The 24,985-nt window shown below is 46.0% G+C and overlaps 1 protein-coding gene across 3 annotated transcripts in view; it reads right to left on the reverse strand.

Moving 5' to 3' along the window:
- Window positions 1–24,985, reverse strand: part of CCDC149 (coiled-coil domain containing 149) — a 109,911-nt gene that overhangs the window by 59,373 nt on the left and 25,553 nt on the right. For all 3 annotated transcript variants that reach the window (XM_015416751.1, XM_015416752.1, XM_015416750.1), the window contains exons 2-4: window positions 23,292–23,453; window positions 20,501–20,539; window positions 8,595–8,702 (exon numbers count right to left, since the gene is read on the reverse strand). In XM_015416751.1, coding sequence (XP_015272237.1) covers window positions 8,595–8,702; window positions 20,501–20,539; window positions 23,292–23,453 — 309 coding nt within the window. The remainder of the gene's footprint in view (window positions 1–8,594; window positions 8,703–20,500; window positions 20,540–23,291; window positions 23,454–24,985) is intronic.

The raw sequence follows: 24,985 nt of genomic DNA on the forward strand, positions 1-24,985 counted from the left end.
ATGGTCTAAAAATATTAAAATGACTAAGGCAGTATCATATAAAGAAAATATGTATAAGATGTTTTATAGATGGTATATTACACCAGATAAACTTGCTAAGCAGAATGAAATTTGTTCAGATAAATGTTGGAAATGTAAAAATAAGATAGGTACATTTTATCATATGTGGTGGCTTTGTGATGTAACGAAGAGATACTGGAGATGGATCCACGAGATAATGCAAGAGATATTGAGATCTAAAATACCATTTTTGCCAGAAATATTACTACTAAATATATTTCCAAAGGATTTTGATAAAGATGATAGATATTTGATAGTACATTTATCTACGGCAGCAAGAATATTATATGCAAAATATTGGAAACAAATGGAAGCACCAAAGAAGCAAGAATATGTGAATAAACTATTGGAGACGGCTGAAAATGACAAACTGTCATCGTTAATGAGAGGGACAACAGTCCCAACATTTCAAAAGACGTGGAAAAAACTGTATGACTGGTATAATAATGCATAGTTTAAAGTAATGAAATTGTTGGTATTATTAATCTCTTGGAGTTAAATAGAAACTATTTTGGAGCTAACTTGGAGTTAAATAGAAAGTGTAGGGACGTATATTGTTGTTACTGTATATTATTATCATTACTGTTGTTGCTTAGCATAAGTTATCTTGGAACCCCATCTTGAATCTATAAAATATCCTTGGAGCACTGTGGAAGGAATTTTAGTGAATTGTATTTACTGTATTTTATACTGTTTTGTATTCTTTTATTGTTTTAACTTCGGCATTTATGCCCCTTGTGAGCTGCCCTGAGCCTTCGGGGAGGGCGGGATATAAATTTTAAAAATAAATAAATAAATAAGAGTATACAGAAACTTAAGCAAACCTATAGAAAGCGATTTAAGAAAAAAATTTAAACATGGTAATAGAGTAATAAGAAAATATACTGATCTCTTTGTATGTCTTATGTATGTGATTGTTTGTTTATATGTTGTATGTATGTAAAAAGGTAAAGGTTTCCCTTGCTCGAAAGCCAGTCAAGTCCGACTCTAGGGTTGCGGTGCTCATCTCCGTTTCAAAGCCGAAGACGTTTCCGTGGTCATGTGGCCGGCATGACTAAACACCAAGGCGCACGGAACGCTGTTACCTTCCCACCAAAGTGGTACCTATTTATCTACTTGCAATTTCTTGCTTTCGAACTGCTAGGTTGGCAGGAGCTGGAACTAGAGACAGGAGCTCACTCTGTCATGTGGCACACACTTGGGTCTCGAACTGCTGAACTACTGACCTTCCACAGCCTGCAGTTCAGCGTCTTAACCACTTGTATGTGTATAATATGAAAAATAATAAAATTGTACCTATGGGTACTTAGAACATCCATGATGCCCTGACCACTTTAGTTTTCGAGCCCTTAAAAGTTTCCATCAAACGTGTCAGCCTTGCTCGGCATTTCTGAAAACACAGCCTGTAGAGTTTTGGGAGGCTACACCATCCCTGTCTGAAGATGAAAATCTTGTCTGCTGAAATTATTGATGAACGGAGTCCTAGCACGTCCTAGCATGTTGCTCTGTGAAGCTTCGTGGAAAGCTTTCGCGAACTTTTAGCACGAAACAGCGGGCAAAATCAGCTCGGGGGGTGGGGGGAGCGAGAGCTTGAAACAATGCCAAAGAGCCTGCTGTACCTTTTCTCGTGCTTGTTCCTATTTAATGGGTTCTCCCCCTTTTCTGGCGGATTAAAGGCTGGCAACTGAGGGAACTGGATAGCTTGATGGTTTCCTAGGTCCTGGCCTGACTATCCTCCCTGAGAGGGATGCCTGTGATTTTGGGGGTGGAGCCTGGGGAGGGTGGGGTTTGGGGAGGGGAGGGGCCTCAGTGGGTAGGGTTGCCAGGTCTGGGCTGGAAAATACCTGGAGACTTTGGGGGTGGATTCAGGAGAGGGTGGGGTGAGACCACAGCATGGCACAGTGCCGTGGAGTCCACCCTTCAAAGCAGCCATTTTCTCCAGGGGACCTGTTCTCTGCCAGCTGGAGATCAATTGTAAAAGCGGGAGATCCCCAGGCCCCACCTGGAGGCTGGCAACCCTATCAGCAGGGTCTAATGCCATAGAGTCCACCCTCCAAACAGCCATTTCCTCCAGGAGAACCCGATCTGTGTTGTCTAGAGACCAGTTGTAATACTGGGAGAGCTCCAGCTCCCCACCTGGAGGTTGGCAACCCTATTCCTTCCTCGAATCAAGTGGCAGGGCAGCCCTTTAACTTATTGGCAGATTCCTTGGGGTCCTGGGAGGCTGCCAGCAGCACCGAGGCCGCCTGGCTGTGCTTCTTCCGGGGCCACCGTAGCATCTGAATCGGCCTCCTGCTAGGATTTCTCTTCACCGATACCGGATCTGAGCACTAAGAATAAGAGGTATTCTGCAAAGGCTGCAAATCAATGAATGAAAGCAGAAGAGAAAACAGAAGCCAATCAATCAAAGCACAAAGTTGAATGCAGGCCGGGTTCAGAGGCTGCCGGATTTTAAGGGAATCAGGGATTTGCCCTTGGGCTAGCACTTGCCAGAGTTTGGTGCAGTGGTTAGGAGTGTAGACTCTAGTCTGGCAGAACCGGGTTTGATTCCCCAGTCCTCCACATGGAGCTGCTGGTGTGACCTTGGGTCAGCTACAAGTTCTCTCAAGGGCAGTCCTCGAAAGAGCTCTCTCAGCCCCACCTACCTCACAGGGTGTCTGTTGTTTGGTATAGTGGTTAAGTGCGCAGACTCTTCTGGGAGAACCGGGTTTGATCCCCCACTCCTCCACATGCACCTGCTGGATGACCTTGGGCAAGCCACAGTTCTGTCAGAGCTGTTCTTGGAAAAGAGCAGTTTCTGTCAGAGCTCTCTCAGCCCCACCTACCTCACAGGGTGTCTGTTGTGGGGAGGGGAAGGGGAAGGAGTTCGTAAACCGCTCTGAGACTCCTTTGGGTAGTGAAGGGCGGGGTATAAATCCAATCTCGTCTTCTTCTTCTTGTGGGGAGGGTAAGGGAAAGGAGATTGTCAGCCACTCTGAGACTTCAACTGAAGGGCAGGGTATAAATCCAATCTCCTCCTCCTCTTCTTCACAGATTCTGCTCTGAAACACAGGGGCCTGGAGGGTCTCACAGAAGGAGAGCAAGGGACATGCTACCATTCCAAGGACTGGGTCTGTGAGTGCTCACAGGGGTTCCACCGTGTTTCAGCTTGAGGATTAAATCTAGCATACAAACTCGAACCAGGTTTTAGCTCATGCCCGGAGCTGCTTTCGAAAGCAATTTTAAATAAAGCTACAAATCCACACAGATCTTGCTTATCTCACAGATATATTCTTCTTCTCTCATTAATCGAAACTTATTGCTGAAGATCACACATTTATTTTTGTGTTACAGAAGTGCTGCCTAACAGGTTTGTAATCAATTCCAAAGATTTAAACCCCAAACCACTGGTTCCAGGCCTCCCAGATACTTTTCTATGTATTTGTAACCATTTATCGGTAACCAATTTAACAGGAAGGGGCCGCAAGTGGCTCAGAGGGTAAAACGCTGAGCAGCAGACCAGAAGGTCTATCGTTCGGCAGTTCGAGACCCGAGGGCCATGTGCCATCTCTGGTCCCAGCTCCTGCCAATCTAGCAGTTCAAAAGCAAGAAATTGCAAGTAGATAAATAGAGTGGGAAGGCAAAAGCTTTCCGTGCACACCTCAGCGTTTAGTCATGCCGGCCACATGACCACGGAGACATCTTCGGACAGCGCTGGCTCTTCGGCTTGGAAACAGAGATGAGCATCGCCCCCTAGAGTCGGACTTGACTGGCTTTTGAGCAAGGGAAACCTTTGCCTTTAAAACCTTAATTTAAAACAGGAAACACAGGATTTGCTCCAGCCTGTTTTTTCCCTACTCAGTGTTGCCCAATTCTCCTGTTTATTTATTTTATTCAATTCATTTGTACCCCACCTAGAGAGGCAGCGTGGTGTAGTGGTTAAGAGCGGTGGACTCTAACCTGGAGAACCGGGTTTGATTCCGCACTCCTCCAAATGAAGCCAGCTAGGGGACCTCGGATCAGTCACAGCTCTCTCAGCCCCCCATAAGTCTACCTCGCCACCTAGTGTGCATAATGCTAAAAAGAGCTAGTACTTCAGGCAGCCAGACAATCTTAAGATCTCCTGGCTAAGCCACACAGAACGCCCATACTATAATGATTATTGTACTCCACCTTTATCCTCAACGGGGACCCAAAGGGGCTTACATTGCTCTCCTCGCCTCCATTTTCTACTCACAACAATCCTGTGAGGTAGGTTAGGCTGACAAAGTGTAACTGGCCCAGAGTCACCCAGCAAGTTTCCAAAGCATGACTAGGGATTCGAACCCAGGTTTCCTAGATACCAGTCCACCACTCTTAACCACTACATAACACTGGCTCTCTATTTACCACAGTCTATTTAACACAATCCCCATCCCACAACACTGATGTTGATGTCGTTCCCATGGTCCTTTTCACAGTCTTTTTATGTGGTCAAAAGGGACTCAACCCATATTCTAATTTATTTATTTATTTGATTTTTATCCTGTTCCTTTCCCCGCCAGGCAGGGTGAAAGGCCAGCAATGCTAACCGTCTTCTGTGTAAAGGACTCCCCTCCGTACTGAAAACACCCAAAGTTTATGTTTGTTAGTAGAAGTGCATCAGTGGCTGTCTTTCATTCAATCTGAATGGGCACAAACCCTGTTCAAGACTTTGCTTCTGTTCACACTGAAGTGGAGAGGGCTAAAAAAGCTCTTTGCTGTGAGGAGGAGGAGGAAGAAGAAGAAGAGATTGGATTTCTATCCCACCCTTCATTACCCAAAAGAGTCTCAGAGCGGCTTACAAACTCCTTTCCCTTCCCCTCCCCACAACAGACACCCTGTGAGGGAGGCGGGGCAGAGAGAGCTCTGACAGAAACTGCTCTTTTCCAAGAACAGCTCTGACAGAACTGTGGTTTGCCCAAGGTCATCCAGCAGGTACATGTGGAGAAGTGGGGGATCAAACCCGGTTCTCTCAGATAAGAGTCTGTGCACTTAACCACTACACCAAACAACAGACACCCTGTGAGGTAGGTGGGACTGAGAGAGCTCTTTCGAGGACTGCCCTTGAGAGAACAGCTCTGAGAGAACTTATGACTGACCCAAGGTCACACCAGCAGCTGCATGCGGAGGAGAGAGGAGGCCTTGGTAATAAGCCAGACAGACAGTCTCTGGTGGCCAGACTGGGCTCATGGTCCAACTTACCTTTTCCTCTGTAAATTGTTAAAACTTCACTGGTCCTTCCTGCTGCAGTGGGATTCTTCACTGCAGGAAGAAGGCTGCAGCTAAGTTTCAAAATCCTGCTGCGTCATTCAGCCCAGTATTTGAGGAATGGCACTCCCTGAATCCTAGCTTTCAACACTTTGATTCATGTCTACAAAACTTCGGCTACAATAACTAAATATGTCAGCTAACAGATACTTGTAAATGTGTTTAATATTGTGCACTAGACATGCATTAATGTCCCATATAGAATACTAAAGTTAGGAATACATTTGTAAAGCGGCAATTAGGCGGTAACGGTTTAAACTTCAAGTCTGCCATTCTTAAAAGTAACAAAATGGGACAGTAACACAATGGATCTTTTACACTGATGTTAACACTTACTGAAAATACTGATTTACTTAAAAAAATATTAAATCACAATATAAGACTATCTGCATCTCTTCCAGATGGATTAATTATGAAACTCCAGTGACAACAACGAAAGGCAATGGCAACAGACTCAAAATATAAGACAGCGATTGTCAAATGCCATGAGATTTTGTAAGATCAGAACATTCTGGTGTACAGATGTTGGATATACTTTAGCAGAGTGCAAAGAGCACAGCAGAAATAGAGAAGAAGAAGAAAAGATAGGATTTATACCCCGCCCTTCACTACCCAGAGGTGTCTCAGAGCGGCTTACAAACTCCTTTCCCTTCCCCTCCCCACAACAGACACCCTGTGAGGCGGGTGGGGCTGAGAGAGCTCTGACAGAAACTGCTCTTTTCCAAGGACAGCTCTGACAGAACTATGGCTTGCCCAAGGTCATCCAGCAGGTGCAAGTGGAGGAGTGGGGAATCAAACCCGGTTCTCCCAGATTAGAGTCCGTGCACTTAACCACTAAGAAGAAGAAGAGGAGATTGGATTTATGTCCCCACAATGGACACCCTGCAAGGTAGGTGGGGCTGACAGAAACTGCTCTTTTTCAAGGACAGCTGTGCCAGAGCTATGGCTTGCCCAAGGTCATCCAGCAGGTGCAAGTGGAGGAGTGGGGAATCAAACCTGGTTCTCCCAGATTAGAGTCCGCGCTCTTAACCACTACACCAAACTGGCTCTCACTAAAGAAGCCTTAGACACGTGTGTGTTTAGCATCTAATGAAAAGTTTCCTAAAAAGAAAATTAGAAAAGGGTTACATGGAAGAGATAAAACAACAACAGACTAACTCGTTTTTCTAGAACTAACTTCATCTTTTCTTCTTCAACTCTCTTTCCCATCTGTGTGTGGGAACAAAGGAAAGGAAGTTTCCCCCCAAAAGCTTCACCCCCGGTGTACGTGCCAAACTGCATGTACCATCTTCCAATATATTGATCAGCCTATAGTCAATCCCAAGGTAGCCTCATTAAGAATAATACCTCCCCCTTACTGGCGGGAACATTCTACCCGGCAACGAATAGGTTCTAAGCTCACTAGCTAACATTAGCATACACAAACAACGGCTTAACTCTTTCATGACTGAAGGAGTGACACTTGCAAAATCCCCAGAAGATCAACAGTGCAATCCTAAACAGAACTATACCCTTTGAAGCCCATGGAAGTCAATAGTCTTTAAAAGAGTGTAACTCAGTTTAGGACTGCCACTGGAGCATGGATAGAGTTCAGAGTGCCTCAGACACACCAGGCCAGTATTCCTTATAACAGTTCAGCAAAGCAGGAAATCACAGAGCACAATGACTTAAATAGTGAATAAGCTGTCAATGGAAAAACTGAGCTGGGAGTTCCCGAATTCACATCTCACACTTTTATTCATTTATCTGATTATTATTTTTTAGTCACCACTCACTCAAAGGGGTTACAACATTAAAACCAGTTAGGTAAAAACAACATAAAAACAAACAACCAAATAACAGATATAAAATATTAACATCAAAACATTAAACTATTAAAATACATGGCTTATCATCACACCACTGTTAAAACAGCCCAAACAAATGTTTACTCCAGAGGCCAACCTAAATAATTTAGCTTTGCATGTCCTGCGGAAACTAAACAAGTCTGGCAGGGCACGGGTGTCATCCAAGAGTGCATTCCACAGGGCAGGGGCCACAACGGAGAAGGCCCTTCCCCTGGTGACATCTAACTGAGCCATCCTGGGACCAGGCACCTGCAAGAGGCCCCTAGAGGATGACTGAAGGGAACATGGGGGGCCGTAACGGGAGAGGTAATCCCGGTTGGTATGATGGTTCCAGACCACTGAGGGTTCTTAGCTGCTATGTTATACCAGCTCCCTAATGTGATAGTGTGAGGCCAAATGTTCTACCAGTGATGACAGCTCACTTACACATGGAAGTCTATAACTGAAATACATTCTACAATGATAATGGTCATCATGGTAGATTACAAAAACCAAGGAGACAATTGACAATGAAAAAGGATATTAATAAAACCAGTTGCCTTGCAGAAACCAGTCCTCAGCCCCTCCAGTTCCTGAACCAAGGAGAGAGTTCCTCCCCGTCTCCAATTCTTCTCACAAACATCACAACAGACAGACCACATTCAGCTTTCCTGACCATCTCCCACCTCAGAATTATTTCGAAATTACATTAAAGCAAGACTTCATATTGCTTGTTTGTGGTAAATAAATGAAATTAAATCCACCAGAAATTTCTGTGGCACTCCACTGGAAGTAAATTTATTTTAATCTGTTTTTCCTCTTTAACCGTTTAAACCACATCAAAAAATGTTTAAAAGAAAGGTATGATGTCTCAGTTCTCCAGCTACAAAACTGCAGTCCACAACAGGTAATATCTGAAATCTGAGGTGAGAATTTTACCCAGTATTAGACAGTCCAATCTGCCCCAAACTGTCTTATTACAAACTGCATCAATGAAAATTGGTTCTTAATGAGGTCACTAATAAACCTCTAGAAAGTTAATCACTTTTCTAGAAGTGGTCAGCCTTCCTTTCAGTAAACACCCCCCCCCCCTCAACAGGAGCACAGTCTACCTTAAAAGTTCAAAACCCAAGAATATGAATGCAAAATTATTATTATGACTGTACAGGCAGCGCTATCTCTATTGCAGCATTTTCAAACCTCATAAATCAAATCCTAGAATAAAGACATCCATAACAACATTCAAATGTAAGGAACAAGAAAAGCGTAGACGAAATTCGTATTATTAGTTCTCTTCATCTATATCTAGTCTAAATAAAGGAGGTAATCTAGAAAACTGAGGGCAAATCTTTCCTTTGTTACAATTTGGCAAACTGAACAGAAGACTAGTCTATTCAAAAGATATGACTGGGCTTCTCTTGGAGATAACTAGTACAATACCTTATTGTCTCCTTGTACTTCTCCCAGCCTCTGCTGAAGTTCTTTGATTTCTTCTCCCAGACGCTTATTTCGATCCCGAGAATCACTCAGAAGCTGGGCAAGATTGGCCTAGGGGAGGAAGGCAAAGTTCCATCAAAGGGTGACTCTCAAAGTGGATTAGGAGATGTTATCTGTGAAACATCATTGAGCTTAATTCAGTACTGCATTTGCATTGCGTTCGACTGGCGGTGACAGGATTCCGCATGCTTCATGAGGCCAAAAAAGCATCATTCCTACAACTAAATAGCTACAAAAATAAAAACAAATCAACCATGTGTGATATAAACCTTGAAGGCTGCACATAAACAAAGACAGATGGCAACACAAATATTGTGTGGGGCCATGGTGTGTGTGTGTGTGTGTGTGTGTGTGTGTGTGTGTGGAGGGGGACTCTTGCCACACTTCAATTACTATAAAGAAGTGACACCAATGGTTAAATCTTTATTTTTTTTTAGAAATTAGGCTTCTAGACTGCCCTCCCCTGCAAAACAGGGCTTGGGGCAGTGTGCAATAATAAAAGCACATTAATAAATTAATCGACAATTAAAAAATTAAACTAAAATACAGCAATTAACATGTACTAGATGGCACTAAAACTCCAAATTGCACCACTGTCCCATGGGTGTGTGTGTGTCAGGACCGGACCTTAGCCTGACTATTGATCGTGTATTTGTAACTGTGGTTCCCTGATGTACATAGCTTCGCACTGTTATTGTTTACTCCGCTTGAGCTCTCTTTATGCTTCTGATTCCCAAGCTTCATCTCCGCACCTGCAGATGCTGTCTACGTGGTCCTCCCCTGACATTCCTGAAGGGGGGGGGATCAAGACATGTCTGTGTGAACTGCAGATTAGCTGCGCTGGGGCCGCTATGAAAGGGAAGCCTCCTCCACAGAGGCCAGGGAGAACTTCACCATTTCTAATTCTCATGGCCTTGGGGGGAAGACATGAAGTGAGAACATTCACACCCTCCTAGTTGTACTGTATTAACCTGTCTTTGCACCCTGCAATCATGACGTATGAATGAGGGCTGGACCGAAGGTCTTGTAATTCCCAACTTTGTAATATTACTCAGTTCTGCCAAAGAGTCTGACTTTACAGCTACTTTCCTGATTTCTCAATAAAGCCTGTTAAAGGAATTATTGCATCTGAGAGTTCCTGACGAAGCTGACAGGGGGCGGGACAGGAAACCAGCAACAGGGTGCCATGCAAGGTGGACACCGTTGCCATCCTCCACCAAAAGCCTGACTGAACATCTCTGCTTTATAGGCCCCATGGAACGGCATTAAGTCCTGCAGGGCATGGATGTTATTCGGCAGAGAGTTCCACCAGGTTGGAGTCAGGGCCAAAAAGGCCATGGCTCTGGTCAAGGACGGCCGGATATCTTTCGGTCTGGGGATCCCCAGCAAGTTCTTCTCTGCAGAGTGCGGTGCTCTTCAGGAGAGGCGGTCCCAAAGATGCGTGGGTCCCAAACTGTTTAGGGCCCATAACCAACAGCCCCCGAAAGGAGTCACCAGAGAGCCGAAAAGAACAGCGGAGGCCGCGGAAGATGCACCGGAGAAAAACTGGAAGGAGTTGGCCACTCACCAGATAAACGAACGATCGGAGCCGGGAGGGTACCTGGTAGGGCTTCCCCCACCCCAGACGTACTGTGGCCATAGTTAGGGTTTCTGCATAGGTCTCTGCACCATGCACCGTGTAAGCCGCTCAGAGCCCTTCGGGGGTGAGCGGGGTACAAATGGAAAGTATATATAAATAAAATAAGTATAAATAAGTACTGATCCGGTACTCCATCTGGAGCCAGTGCAGCTGACATAGCACTGGCTGAATATGTGCCATTAGCAGGGTTCTAGTAAGGACCCGCGCTGCCACGTTCTGGATCAGTTGGCATTTCCGAGTCTGTCTGTGCAATGCTCCCCCCAAGCTTGTGGAATCTCGTGAGCAAAAATCCTACTTTGTGAGCTCCCGGCATTAAAGTTGTGAGCGAGCGATTTGGCTGTCGTGTAAGTTAGCTTGCTCTACAGCCCTCCTTCCTGAGTTAAGACAAAAATGTGTGAGCCAGAGGCTAAAAAACTGCGAGCTAGCTCACACTAACTCAGCTTAGAGGGAACACTGGCCCTGTGTAGAGTGAGTTACAGTAGCTTCATCTGGAGGTGACCGTTGCATGGATTACGGTGCCTAGGTCAGGGTGAGACAGGAAGGGGGCCAGTTGCCTAACTTGGGCCCCGGTCACACAGGCAGGAAAATGCGGGGGGGGGAGCATGGCTGTTTGCCCCAGAGCAAAATAACGCGCGGTTGCACGATCAGACGTCCCGTAGAGGTCCCGTGGTTAGGGTGGTTAGGGGGGAGGTGCCGATCACAGGACAATCCTGCGGCGCGGCAAAGAAGCGGCCTCTCTAGCAAAAGGCTCCGCAGGTTTAACCCCTTCCAGGGCTGCAGAGGAATGCAAACTGTGTCCTCCGTCCGGTCCCCTCCAGAAGCTTCAGCCAGGCCGCCCTCCCGCCACGTCCCTCTGCACCTCCCCCTCTGCCGCCCGGTGCAGAGAGTTCCTCTCGAGCAGGCCGAGGCAGGAGTGTGGGGGGGGGGTACGGAAAAGATGAGGGGGCGGTGTTGTTTGTTTTTAAACGAAGTGTGCGCATACACCATTGGGTGCTTGTGCACATCCCGTGGAGACTTGGGGGGGGAAAACCCTTTTAGCGACAGGACATGGGCGGGCGCCAGATGCCACGACCTACCACCGGAAACGCGATCAGGCGCCCGCCCTTGCCCCGGGGTTTCCGGAAACTAGTACCTCGGAGGTACTAGTTTTTTACCCCGCATATTCAGCGGGAAGCCTCGGATTCGCCACGGGAGCTCTACGCTTCCCAGATGTGGTGCTGTGATCGCGCCCGGAAATTCCGCCTATCTTCCGTCTCTGTAGCGTGGCTAATGCTCCATGTGACCGCAGCCACGGTATAGCTGGAAAAAGCCTCTCTGGCAACATTTGTGATCTGGGCCTCCATCAATAGGGAGGCATCCAAAACCACACCCAGGCTCCTGACAGCCGGTGCCAGTATTAGGGGCACCCCGTTAAGGCCCTCACTAAGCTGGAAAGTTGATGAAAATGAACACTGATGTGGACTTCATCACTCAAGTGGACTTTAACTTTAATGTGTAAAGCATGCCTCATAAGTAGACACAATCCACTGTGAAATTGTCCCATTCAAAGTTCTCTAAAGTACATGGGAGCAGAGCGACACTGAAAGGTGTTCTTGCACATTCCCCATTCAGAGCTGAACCCAAAGATACCTTTTCATATATGGAAAGCATCCTGCACTTACACTGGGTCTATTTTAAACCTCACACTCAATTGCTACACAAGAAATCTGGAACTATGCCTTTACAGAGCTGTCACAGAAAGGGCAGGGCTGTGGCTCCATGGAAGAGCCTCTGCTTTACATACAGAAGGTCCCAGGTTCAATCCCCAGCATCTGCCTGGTCCATTTAACTGGAATAGAGTGAGGTGAAAGACCTCAGTCTGAGACCCTGGAGAGCTGCTACCACTCGGAGAAGACAATACTGACCTTGACAGACAGATAGGCTGATTCAGGATAAAGCAGCTTCATGTACGTACCACGTGCATACCGTCCCACACAAGACCACACGGCTAGCAGCCATTTTCTCATTCTCATAGCTCCTGGGAGCCATCTATCTTTATTCATAAAGAACGTCTGGTGGACCATGCTTTTTAGTTTTCTAAGCATACTCGGATATTTAGACTTCTCCTTCACATTATTGACAGTTCTGTATAAACAATAGCCGATTACCATCACTGTTGGCTGTTGCTTTTCCTTACAGCAAGCCGTGAATTCCTGAACTGCCTTGATATAGGAACTAGGGATGTGCAAGGGGAAAAAATGGTATTTTTTGGATGTGGGGTTTTTGGGCCCTTAAAAATTCGGTATTGCCTTGAAAACCCGAATTCTTGTTGGGTTTTGGCACTGCCAGAGTCGCACTGGTTCTGCTGGGCACACAGCTCTGGTTCTGTTGCTGGCCTTGCAAACATGCCTCCTCCCCACACCTCACTTTCTACTGCAGAGACTCTCTGGAAGAATCTGCTGGGCTTGTTGTATGCCTACCTCTTTGGGTGCCCACAGAATTGGACCCCCTGGTCCAATCCTTTTGAAACTTGGTGGTTCTTTTGATGAGAGGCTGCAGCAGCTACACTGCAAATTTGGTGTCTCTACCTCAAACTCCCTCCACCACCACCCCAGCTTGCTGAATATACCCGAGATTTGCCATTGACTATAATGGCCCTATAGGGTATAATGGAGCCGAAAAATTTGAGATTCCCGAATTAATTCGGGATTCTCTTATCGGTAAACCGAATCAGACCAGAGAATCTGATTTGGCTTAACTAATGCCCAAATCATGCTGAAAATGCATGAGTCGGGTATTAATTCAGCTCAGAAATGCCAAATGCACATCCCTGAAATAGGAACTACTAGGTTTTGGTAGCAGTTATGTGAGGAACTGTTACTCTTACTTCTTGGTAGAAGTCTTTCGCAATAGATTTTATTACATTAACACAACATACGTGGGATATTTGGGGGGGGGTCTATTGTTGTAGAAAATATTCTGCAAGTTTGTCTTGAAATGATGTAGGTATTATTGGTAGCCAAAGTTAAATGTGCTGAGAACTACTAGAAATGCTTTGAAACTAACTCCATGATCTTCAAGAGTTACCAGCTGCCCCAATGAATCTGTAAAAAAAATATAAGCTGAGTGACGTGGTGTAGTGGTTCTAGTGTGAGACTAAGGGCTTTTCCACATGGTTGTTTTTTTGTTTTTTTGTTGTTTTGTTTGTTCTGGCCCCATACGGCTTCAAATTATCCTCTGATTTCTGGACACATTTTTGTGCCTTAGATTTCATTTTGCTCCCCCCACCTGCAGGTTTTTTCGGTTTCTTCTGAGACCATTTTTACCCTGATCTTTTCCTTATAGCTGATTTTGAGTCGCCTTTTCCCTCACGCATAATGTTTCTGTTGGTTTTCTTTGCCTTGCCCACTCCCATGCACCTCTGGCCCACTTTTTAATGACTGGACTGTTGTCATTATCAAACTATTCTCTCTCCTCCCTCCAGGCGGAAGACAAATAGTTTCATTTTTATTATCTTTTAAAGCACTAAAATATTAATACAATGATGATGATGATGAGGTAGGTGGGGCCGAGAGAGCTGAGAGAACTGTCCTTGAGAGAACAACTCTGACAGAACTATGGCTTGCCCAAGGTCATCCAGCAGCTGCGAGCGGAGGACTGGGGAATCAAACCTGGTTCTCCCAGATTAGAGTCCGCACACTTAACCACTACACCAAACTGCTGTAAATGCCAGGTCAAGCAAGTTCACTCAATTTCCAGCTTTCACAAAAGTCTCTATTGACAGTGTTATTAATGCAACAAACATGAAATTAAGCAAACTCTGGAGGATAGCGGAAGACAGAAAGGCCGGGCGTGATGTGGTCCATGGGGTCGCGAAGCGTTGGACTCAACTATGCGACTGAACGACAACAACAACAACAACAACAAGCCTCTATTGCCTTCCCTCATGGAAGTATAAGCAAAAAGGCATACCTTCGCAAGGGAAGGGAATGGAGACTTTCTTTTTTAAGAAATGAAAGCTTGGGAAATCAGAGGACCTGCTTGCCCTATCACTAGAGCAGCATGTCAGCACATCGATATTTTATTTATTTATTTATTTATTTTTGTGTTTCTATCCCGCCCTCCCCGAAGGCTCAGGGCGGCTAACAGCGAGGCGCGAGTGCCAAAGTTAAAACAGATAAAAACAGCATAAAACAGAATAAAACGATATAAAACATTTTTTAATACATAGGGGGAAATAAAGAGGGGGATATGTCACGCTGCTGATGAGGCCACCAATGATCACAGAACCCTCCCTTGAAAATCCTCATTATTTCAGGCACATGAGGAAGGAAATAAACAGACTCCACGACGGCGAAGATGTGGAGAGACAGCAGCTGTGTGGAAGAACTCTGCCCAAACCAAACCCAGGATTTGTGGATCGACTCCTAAGAAAACCAGGAGCAAGTGGTGCATGTGGAAAAGCGCTGGATCTGGGGGACTCCTCATCCTGCCTTGGCCACGGGAGCGGGCTTGGGCCAGTGACTCTCTCCCAGCCTGACCGGTAATACCTCACAGGGTTGTTGTGAGCATAGAACGGAGGAGGGGAGAATACTGTGAGCCACTGGGGCTCCACACTGAGGAGAGAAAAAATAGTATATAAAAAACTCAATAAATAATATAGACAGTTTTTTAAAAATTGGACCTTCTAGCAAATACGAGCCTACAAGACGAAAACGCATTTGACAAGTTCTCACAAACTCTTTAGGAGCGATAAGAAATTGCGTGAAGAAAGAAGAAAGAGAGGGACCAACATCAGAGCTGACAAAGGAGGGCAAGAACTCCCCAAGCTTCATGTTCCCCTACAGAGAAGCAACTGATAATACACTTCCATGATTTATACAGTAGCAGATATAGACATGGAACCTAAGAAATGCACTGTGAGTTTTTCATCTTGCTAAGGGGGGGGGGGGCCTGCACGGGCATGCTTATATATGAAATTGCTGAGCAGTCGGGTTAGAACAGATAAAAGGAGGTACTTCTTCACCCAAAGAGTGATTAACACATGGGATTCACTGCCACAGGAGGTGGCAGCGGCTACAAGCATGGACGGCTTCAAGAGGGAATTAGATAAGCATATGGAGCAGAGATCCATCAGTAGCTATTAGCCACAAGGTATAGATAGGAACTCTCGGTCTGCGGCAAGGGATGCTCTGTATTCTTGGTGCTTGGGGGGGGGGGGAACAGTGGGAGGGCTTCTAGTGTCCTGGCCCAACTGCTGGACCTCCTAATGGCACCTATTATTTTTTGGCCACTGTGTGACAGAGTGTTGGACTAGATGCGCCATTGGCCTGATCCAACATTGGCTCCTCTTATGTTCTCTTATGTTCTTATATAGCCCCCCACGGCCTCCCTCCGCCTCCGCATCATGGCATGGCGAGGTGGGCCACGGAGCGCCAGCCTGCCCCCAGCTCGCCCTGCCAGAGGGGACAACATGGCCAGGTCAGCCTCCTCCCAGCCTCCCTCTCCTCCTGGACTGCAAATGCCGATGGAGGTTAAGTCTCGGCCATGCTTCTGCTCCTACCTGCCAGGTCACTCCCAGAAGATGGTCCTCTGTGCAGGAGGATTAATGAATTGGATCCAAACAGGTTTTCTACTCAATCTCACCCACCTGTCTTCCACATAGTACCCCTGTCTCCATGCAGTTCTTCTCACGCGGGTTCCATGACCCGCAGCACAGCCTTTTTAGTCTTCAAAAGGAGAGCCTCCTTTGTCTTTTGCCCCTAGAAAAACTCAAAGGATCCAGCCCTATGTTGCTGGGGGTCTAGTGCTCTATGCCACAGCAAAAAAGTTCCTCACAGCTCTATTCTCTCATTCACATTATTGACAAAGTTTGAGTCCAGTGGGGGCACCTTTAAAACCAACAAAGTTTTATTCAAGGGGTGAGCTTCCGTGTGCACGCACACTTTTTCAGACGATGAAATGGAATTACATATCACAGTTGTATATATATGTGTATATATATGAGTAGTTTGTTGGTTTTAAAGGTGCCACTGGACTCTCTTTTTGTAGCAGGAACTCCTTTGCATATTAGGCCACACACCCCTAATGTAGCCAATCCTCCAAGAGCTTACTGAGCTCTTCTTACAGGAGCTAATGTAAGCTCTTGGAGGATTGGCTACATTAGAGGTGTGTCGCTTAATATGCAAAGGAGTACCTGCTACAAAAAGAGCCCTCTAACGAAGTGTGCGTGCACACAAAAGCTCACACCTTGAATAAAACTTCGTTGGTCTTAAAGGTGCCACTGGACTCCGCTGGGTGATAGTGAGATATTGAAAAACTGGTATTTAGCAGAGATAAAATGGTCCAGCAGAGCCAGAGTAAAATAATTCAGACGGAGAGTCCATGTGTGATTAAAATATAAAGTTTTTACTAAATTCTAGAATGGGGAAGGGTAACTGGGATGAAAATAACAACAGAGCATAATCGGCTACATCTTTACAAAGACAAACTAGAAGAGAGAGATCATGGCTATTCTTCTTGTTCTTCAGAACACCAAACAAAGACGGGAAGAGAGCCATAAAATGCTAATACACCTTGACACTTAAGTCCCAATCAAATTCCTAGATCAGGGAAAAAATTCCCAGGCATTCTACAGCTAAAGAACATTGGTTACATGAGAAACATGTGACTTCCTGTGAGTAACTTAAACAAACATTTAACCCCAGATAGACTGAGTGTTTTCAACTTGTAATACCCAACAGACTCTAACAAAGTGTGCGTGCCCACGAAAGCCACACCTTGAATAAAACTTTGTTGGTCTTAAAGGTGCCCCCACTGGACTCAGACTTTGTTCTACTCCTTCAGACCAACACGGCTACCCACCTTGACCAATTATTGACAAAACAGCATCAGCTGAAACACATCCTACTTTCCCAAGACTCTGGTGATTATTTCTTGTTTTGCTTTTTTTTTTTTAAATTGCCCAATGGTCATTCAAGACAGCTTGCGGTACATCGGAAACAAGAAGCAAATGCACACCAAACAGTCTTCTGAACTTGAGGTTTTTAAACACCGCTCAACAAGCCTTTATTGGAGCTCAGAAGAATAACTTCTTGATGGGACATGGGGGGGTCTACGATACGCAGAATTCCCTTAAGCGCACTTCCTTGGATCTTGGCTATTGGAAGTTTAATTGCTCGACTATGCTCTTAGCATGTGCATCTTTCTTGGCGCTATCTAAAAAAGTGCAGAGCCATCCACTTTGTCGTCCTCACAAAATCCCACGTTCCTTCCTGACCATGATCAAAAAGGTCATCACTGGGGGGGGGGGGGGAACTACCAGGAAAAGGATTTACAAAGCCACAGGCAAAGCCTGCAGTTTGCTTCTGCTCCTTAAAAACATCTACGCACTAAACAGCGGCAGACTTCGCCTGAGGAATATTTTGTGGGTCGCCCTGAGGGGCCCTCAAGTTCCATCAAGCCTGGAGTCTTTTAGGAAAGACAATTGTTGGAAGTGACTGAGGGAGGGGGAAGAGAGAGGGGGAGTGTAAGCGAAATGGGTCTAACACCCAAAGTACAGCTGCCACACAACAATTTGATTCATTTTCTCATCAAGCAACCCAAGTAGAATCTTAACCAGTGAGAACAGGAGACAGGTATCCCTGGTAACATTTTCCCGAAACCATCCCTACCCGAAGATTCGATTCCTTTAACACAGTTTCTGAACTCAGGCCACAAAAGTTATTTCGCTTCAGACTCCTGTGAGCATGATGGATAGTAACCCGAGCTTAATGCTCCCTTCAGTCCCCGGCTAGCACTCACAAGATGTTATCATCCTACAACTTACCCCACCGGAATCCTGTAAAGTGGGTTCAGGTGGAGGGAAAGGGGGCCAAAAACGGTGGGTGGAATGAGAAAGACGACAGTGTGGGAAATATTTCTACAGAAGCATCTGAATTATGTTTGACGGAAGCTGAAATTATTTTCCGGCAGATCGCAAGTTTAGACAACTGGAGTAAAAGAGAACAGGTGGAAAAATCTGATGAAACATCAAGTATATTTGAGGAGTGTGATTGATGGCAATTTTATTGCAATTTCTACTTCAATGGTTTTGTGTGATTGTGGCACCCAACTTAATACAGTAAAACCAGCTTTGCTTAGTAAGAGACCCTCGAGCTCAACGGCAAGCGCCAAAATTGATGATCTCTGCGCCAGCGCCACATTTTTGTTGTCAAAACAAACTTCCATGCATTAATTTTCGAGTGATGAAAGCTGCCTGTCACAGTCTTGCCGCACAAATAATGCGCTTCTTCAAGCTCCAGCCAGAAAGATATTCACAACAAAATTCATTATCAAAGCGATACGTGCTGCAGACGAAAATAAGCTCCATGGAAATCGTCAGATTCCAGATGAAACACAACTCGGCTTCCAAAGAGGTATTAAGCCCTCATTTGACAAGGTTCCCCAACAAAAGAATCTTAACAACCGTTGGGTGATACTTGGAAGCAAGAAAAATACGGGGCTTGCCAAGTTAAAGGTCTGTTCGAATTTGCCATTCTGAACACCTCCAAGGACTTTTAAAGATTACAAGCTCAAAATGGAGCACAGGCAAGAAGATTACACAAAGTATTACGGCGGGATTCCCCAACGCGGCACCTGTTGGCACCATGAGAGCCAGTGTGGTGTAGTGGTTAGGAGTGTGGACCCTAATCTGGGAGCACCAGGTTTGCTTCCCCACTCCTCTTCCACGTGCAGCTGCTGGTGTGACCTTAGGTCAGTCACAAGTTCTTTCAGAGCTGTTCTCTCAAGGGCAGGTCTCGGAAGAGCTCTCTCAGCCCCACCTACCTCACAGGGTGTCTGTTGTGGGGAGGGGGAGGAGAAGGAGATTGTAAGGCGTTCTGAGACTCCTTTGGATAGTGAAGGGTGGGGTAGAAATCCAGTCACCTCTTCTCTCTTCATGGCACCCACCAGGACTTGCTGAGCTTCTCAGAAAGTGGGCAGGGCCACTGCACGGCCACCCCCATTCGAAGGAAAGGGGGTTCCACGGAAATAGCACCCTCAGCCACTGGAGGAACAGGAGGATTGCTAAACACCCGTGCTTCTCTTAGCCACTGTAGGTGGGGCTGAAAGAGCTCTATCAAGAACCGCTTTGTGAGAGGACAGCTCCGAAAGAACTTATGACCAGTGTTCCCTCTAAGCTGAGTTAGTGTGAGCTAGCTCACAGTTTTTTAGCCTCCGGCTCACACGTTTTTGTCACAGCTCAGGAAGGATGGCTCCAGAACACACTCATTTATGCAGTAGCCAAATCACCTGCTCACAACTTTAATGCCAGTAGCTCACAAAGTAGAATTTTTGCTCATAGGACTCTACAGCTTAGAGGGAACATTGCTTATGACTGACCCAAGGTCACACCAGCAGCTGCACGTGGAGAAGTGGGGAATCAAACCTGTTCTCCCAGATTAGCGTCTGCACTCCTGACCACTACACCGAACCGGCTCCTAACCACTGCACCAAACCTTTACCCACAAACAGCTGATAGGAAGCAAACAGGAAGATTCCAGATTAGCTGGCCAAAGAGGTGGCGGCCACCCAGTCAGAGCCAGGGGGGGCTTTTTTGGCGGGGGCGGGTGCAGTTTGTTGCCCCTCGTCAGGGTGCCCAGAGAAGAGGCTGACCGGCGGGCGCTCACAAGCCGTCGCTCCCCTGGCCCTGCTGCTGCTGCAGCTGCCAGTCCCCGGCTGCGAGGAGGAGGAGGAGGAGAAGCGCTCGCACTCCACTGGGAAGCCGAGGGGGCAGGCAGGGAGACGTTAGCTGGCCAAAGAGGCAGTGGGCAGCAGTGGCGGGGATCACCCAGCCGCGGAAATGCAATGGCGGGGGGGCTTTTGATGGGGGCAGTTTGGTGCCCCTAAGGGCTGGCACGCTCTAGGCAAATGCTTAGTTCGCCTAGTGAGTGAGCCGGCCCTGATCGTAAGCCACTCTGAGACTCCTTCGGGTAGCGTGTCAGAATTCCAAAGGTGCCTGCAGGATCAAAACAGCTGAAGACCCCACCATTTTGCTGAGCAAAGTCTGAACCCTTCCCCTGGCAGAAGGACCCATCCCCCAACCCATGTGGCTCTTTGCCGAGAGGCAGCCTTCAAGGAAGAGAGCGGAGCAGAGGAAAACATCACACTTTGCTGAGGGAAGAGGTGGGAAACATGCAAAATATGTATTTCATATAGGCATGTGAACAGAAAAAAGGGGGGAGGAGCTTACCTGTTTCCTTTTTTCAGGAGGCAGAGATGGGTCCCCATCCTGCAGGAAGGAATAAATTCACACGTCATTGGAAAAATAATGGGATTTCCTGTCGTCGCTCATTTAAAATCTTGATATCTCACCCTCTCCCCAATGAGGCTTACAATCCAGTTAAGCAGCAAAACACCATCGGCAAAACCAGTCGTCAGCAAAAGATCTCAGCCCACATCGCGCATTCACCACAGCGCACGCGGATCCAAAGAGAAACTCAAGGCACTCAGCTGAGTGTGGGAAGGAGGCCATCACGATACGGGAGGGAACACTCAGTGCTGTCTATGTACCGGCCACGTGTTTTCCCACCCTTCCTCACGAGGAGCTCAAAGTACAGGACACGGCCCCCTCCTCCCTCCGTTTTTCCTTCACATCATGTAGGCTAGGCAGAGAGAGAGGGGGACTGGCTCAAGGTCATCTGGCCAGGGTCATGACAAAGAGGGATGTTGACTTCAGTTCTTCCCTGCCATCATAATCCAACACGATTAGACCAGGGAAAGGGACATGCAGACCAGATGAATGGGTGTTTCAGAGATGGGGCAGGGGGCAAAAGAGAAGAAGAACAAGAGACGGGATTTATACCCCGCCCTTCACTACCCAAAGGAGTCTCAGAGCAGCTTACAAACTCCTTTCCCTTCCCCTCCCCACAACAGGCACCCTGCAAGCAATGCTCCCTCTAAGCTGTGGAGTCTTGTGAGCAAAAATTCTACTTTGTGAGCTACTGGCATTCAAGTTGTGAGCAAGCGATTCGGCTACTGCATAAAGTACTTTGCTCTGGAGTCCTTCTTCCTGAGCTAAGACAAAAATGTGTGAGCTGGAGGCTAAAAAACCGTGAGCTAGCTCACACTAACTCAGCTTAGAGGGAACACTGGGTAGGTGGGGCTGAGAGAGCTCTTGACAGAAACTGCTCTTTTTCAGGAACAGCTCTGAGAGAACTGTGGCTTGCCCAAGGTCATCCAGCCAGGTGCAAGTGGAGGCGTGGGGAATCAAACCTGGTTCTCCCAGATTAGAGTCAGCGCACTTAACCACTACACCAAAGGGTCTTCTGCTCTTTTGCCATGGACCCTCCCATTTTTCTCAGAGGAGAGAAACGAGGGAGAATCTTTTATGCCAGTCTCAGTGTCCTGACAGGATAATACAGGGGGTGAAGAGCTCCTTTAAGTACCCTCACCCCAGATCAGGCCGCTTAGGTCAAAACCAGCACTCTGGCGGCCAGTCTGTTTCCAGGCACAAGTCAATAATGATCTTTTGAAATTGGGGTGATATACTGGTGGTACGTGACCACATCCCATCCGGAGGCAGCCCATGTTCTGAAGTTGTGGAAATGTCCCAAATGATTTCAAAGAAACTGCCCCACAGAAAACATTGCAGTAATCTAATATGGGGGTTCTTATTAGCACAGATTGCTATGGCTGGAACCTTCTTTATAAACAAACCTGCTTGCATTAAGAATTGCATTTAGTCAAGCGATATAGTATTGCAGTCATGGTACTGAGCTTGTTAAGGCTGGATTAGTCATCCTTAATTGAAATGGACAATAATAGTATTAGGAACACAGAACCATAGTTCCCTCTAAACTGCGCTGGGGGTGCTGGCGCACAAAATTTTAACAGGCAGCACAGGGATTACTGCTTCTGTCCACAAGGCATTTTCCCTTCCATTGGAAACAACAGAGGATGGGTGCACCTCCGTCTGGGGCCCACAGAATTGGACCCCATTGTCCAATCTTTTTGAAACTGGCAGGGGGGGAGGGTTGAGGAGAGGCACCAGCAGCTATGCTGAAAATCTGGTACCTCTACCTCAAAAGACAGGGCCTCCAGAGCCCCAGATACACCCAGCTTGATTCTCCATTATAGCCTATGGGGCCTATTGTCTATAATGGTCCCCATAGGCTACAATGGAACTGGAAAAAAAATTTTTTACACATCTCTATTATGCTTTTCACTATTATTTGTAAGCTGCCTTGAGTCACAGAGAAAAAGTGGGATATAACTATTTGAATAAATAAGTAGTTGGGGCAGGTTGATAACACTTAAGCAACTTCCTGTTTGTTAGGTTAGGCAGGGTTCTGACAATGATTGTTCCTCCTCTATTATACTTGACCTGTAATGCTGGTTGTCATATTTCACTTTAAAAAGAGTTTTTTTTCTCCCCTAAGTGCTACTATGCTTTCTGAGGCTCAGTATAAGGCAATGGTCCAAGGCCAGGTCTACCAATATCGTGGACTGGAGCAGGTAGACCTGTTCTCCAGGGACCAGGTCTACCAATATAGTGGAAAGGGTTGGGTAGACCTGTTCTCCAGAGACCAGGTTACCAATATAGTGGAAAGAGGTGGGTAGACCTGTTCTCCAGAGACCAGGTCTACCATTATAGTGGAAAGGGGTGGGTAGATCTGTTCTCCAGAGACCAGGTCTATCAATATAGTGGAAAGGGGTGGGTGAAATTTGACTTGATTCTGTTTTTTCTTATAATGTTTACATTATTCTTAAAAACAAATTTTAAATATAATTTGAAAGAATCTATTCTGAGTTTTTTTACAAGGTTATGGAAGTAATCTAAAAAACTAATTTATGCAAAAGTCAAATGCAGACTCACAATTTTAATGCTACTAGCTTTTTTCACTCACGAGGTAGAATTTCTGCTCACAACACTGTGGAGCTTAGAGGGAACATTGCCCAGAACCATGAGGAACCATTTCACAGTGTTCCCTGGGTTTTATGCTGGCAAATATTAATGAAGCATTTTCAACTTGGCTACATACAATCAGTTCCCGGTACTTCTTTTTCAGGGATTGGTGTTTCTCTCGGAGTTGATTCGCCATCAGCTTGTATTGGTCTCTTTCCTGTTGACATGTGTCCAGTTCCTTGGAAAGGATTAGCAATGCTTCCTTCTTACTTTCTAGCTTCCTTTTACATATCAGGTACTGCAAAAGAAAAGGCAGAACTGATGTACAGGTCACTTGAAGCACAAAAACAAACAAAAAGGTTTTTGTTTTTTTTAAAGCTGAAGGGTAGGGATGGGAGGAAAGACACATTTAATTTATATTTATTTATTTATGTATTTATTTCTCGAATTTCTATCCTGCCCTCCCAGCCAAACCTGGCTTAAAAAGAACTGTGAACTGAGACAGCTTCTGGAATAATGTTGTTATGACACTTAAAAGCAGTAGGGATGCTAGACCAAACAATGTTCAATACAGCTCACAGGGATAGACGAGTTCTCTTTCACAATTAAAAAACAAATAACATGTGAGGGAGACAGGGACACAGAATCATAAGAGCTGGAAGGAGCCATACAGACGTTCTTGTCCAACCCCCGCTCAATACGGGCTCAGCCTAAAGCATCCCTGACAAATATCTGTCCACCTGCTGTCTGAAGACTGCCAGTAAGGGGGAGCTCACCACCTCCCTAGGCAGCCGTTGCCACCACGGAACTAATCTTTCTGTACATTATTTTTCCCTAATATCCAGCTGGCACTCAATTTACCAGCAAATTTGGAAAACGCAACAGTGGCCACAGGACTGGAAAAGGTCAGTACACATTCCAATCCCAAAGAACGGCAATGCCAAGGAATGTTCAAACTATCGCACAATTGCACACATATCACATGCTAGCAAGGTCATGCTCAAGATCCTACAAGCTAGGCTTCAACAGTACGTGGATAGAGAACTGCCAGAAGTACAAGCTGGGTTTCGAAGAGGTCGAGGAACTAAAGATCAAATTGCCAACATTCACTGGATTATGGAGAAAGCAAGAGAGTACCAGAAAAACATCTACTTCTGCTTCATTGACTATGCTAAAGCCTTTGACTGTGTGGATCACAACAAACTATGGCAGGTCCTTAAAGTGATGGGAGTACCAGACCACCTCACATGTCTCTTGAGAAACCTGTATAAGGGTCAAGAAGCAACAGTTAGAACTGGATATGGAACAACTGATTGGTTTAGCATAGGAAAAGGAGTACGGCAAGGATGTATATTGTCACCTTACTTATCTCTCCTTATATATAATTGAATAGTGGGTGCCAAAGTTCTAATTCTAAAATGCACTCCCTTAGTGTATGGCTGATGGCACTGCTCCTCAGCATATATCGCCACCAATCAGAAGGCAAAGCCCGGGTCCCGCCCACACCACAACTGCTGCGACAACCTGGTCTTTTGCATATGGAAGCTGATTGGACTTCACTCCATTCCACACCTCAAACCCCCCCCCCCCCTCCGCAAGGCAGTTGGAATGTCAGTTGCATATGGAATCTGCTGTATTCTGGTGGTGTGCAGGTCCCAGATTCATGTTTTAAAAGCAGACTGACACTGTTTGCCCAAAGCCACAGCACTCTCCCAGAGCCTCTTTCTAGATCCCATTGTATTTATTTCTGCAACAGGCATTATTTCTAGTTTGGAATATAATTTCCAAGCATGTAGAGTCCCAATTCAGGATTCCAGATCCTGCGGACCT

Source organism: Gekko japonicus, unplaced genomic scaffold (assembly GCF_001447785.1).
Source record: "Gekko japonicus isolate JY-2015 unplaced genomic scaffold, Gekko_japonicus_V1.1 scaffold56, whole genome shotgun sequence".
Classification (NCBI taxonomy): domain Eukaryota; kingdom Metazoa; phylum Chordata; class Lepidosauria; order Squamata; family Gekkonidae; genus Gekko; species Gekko japonicus.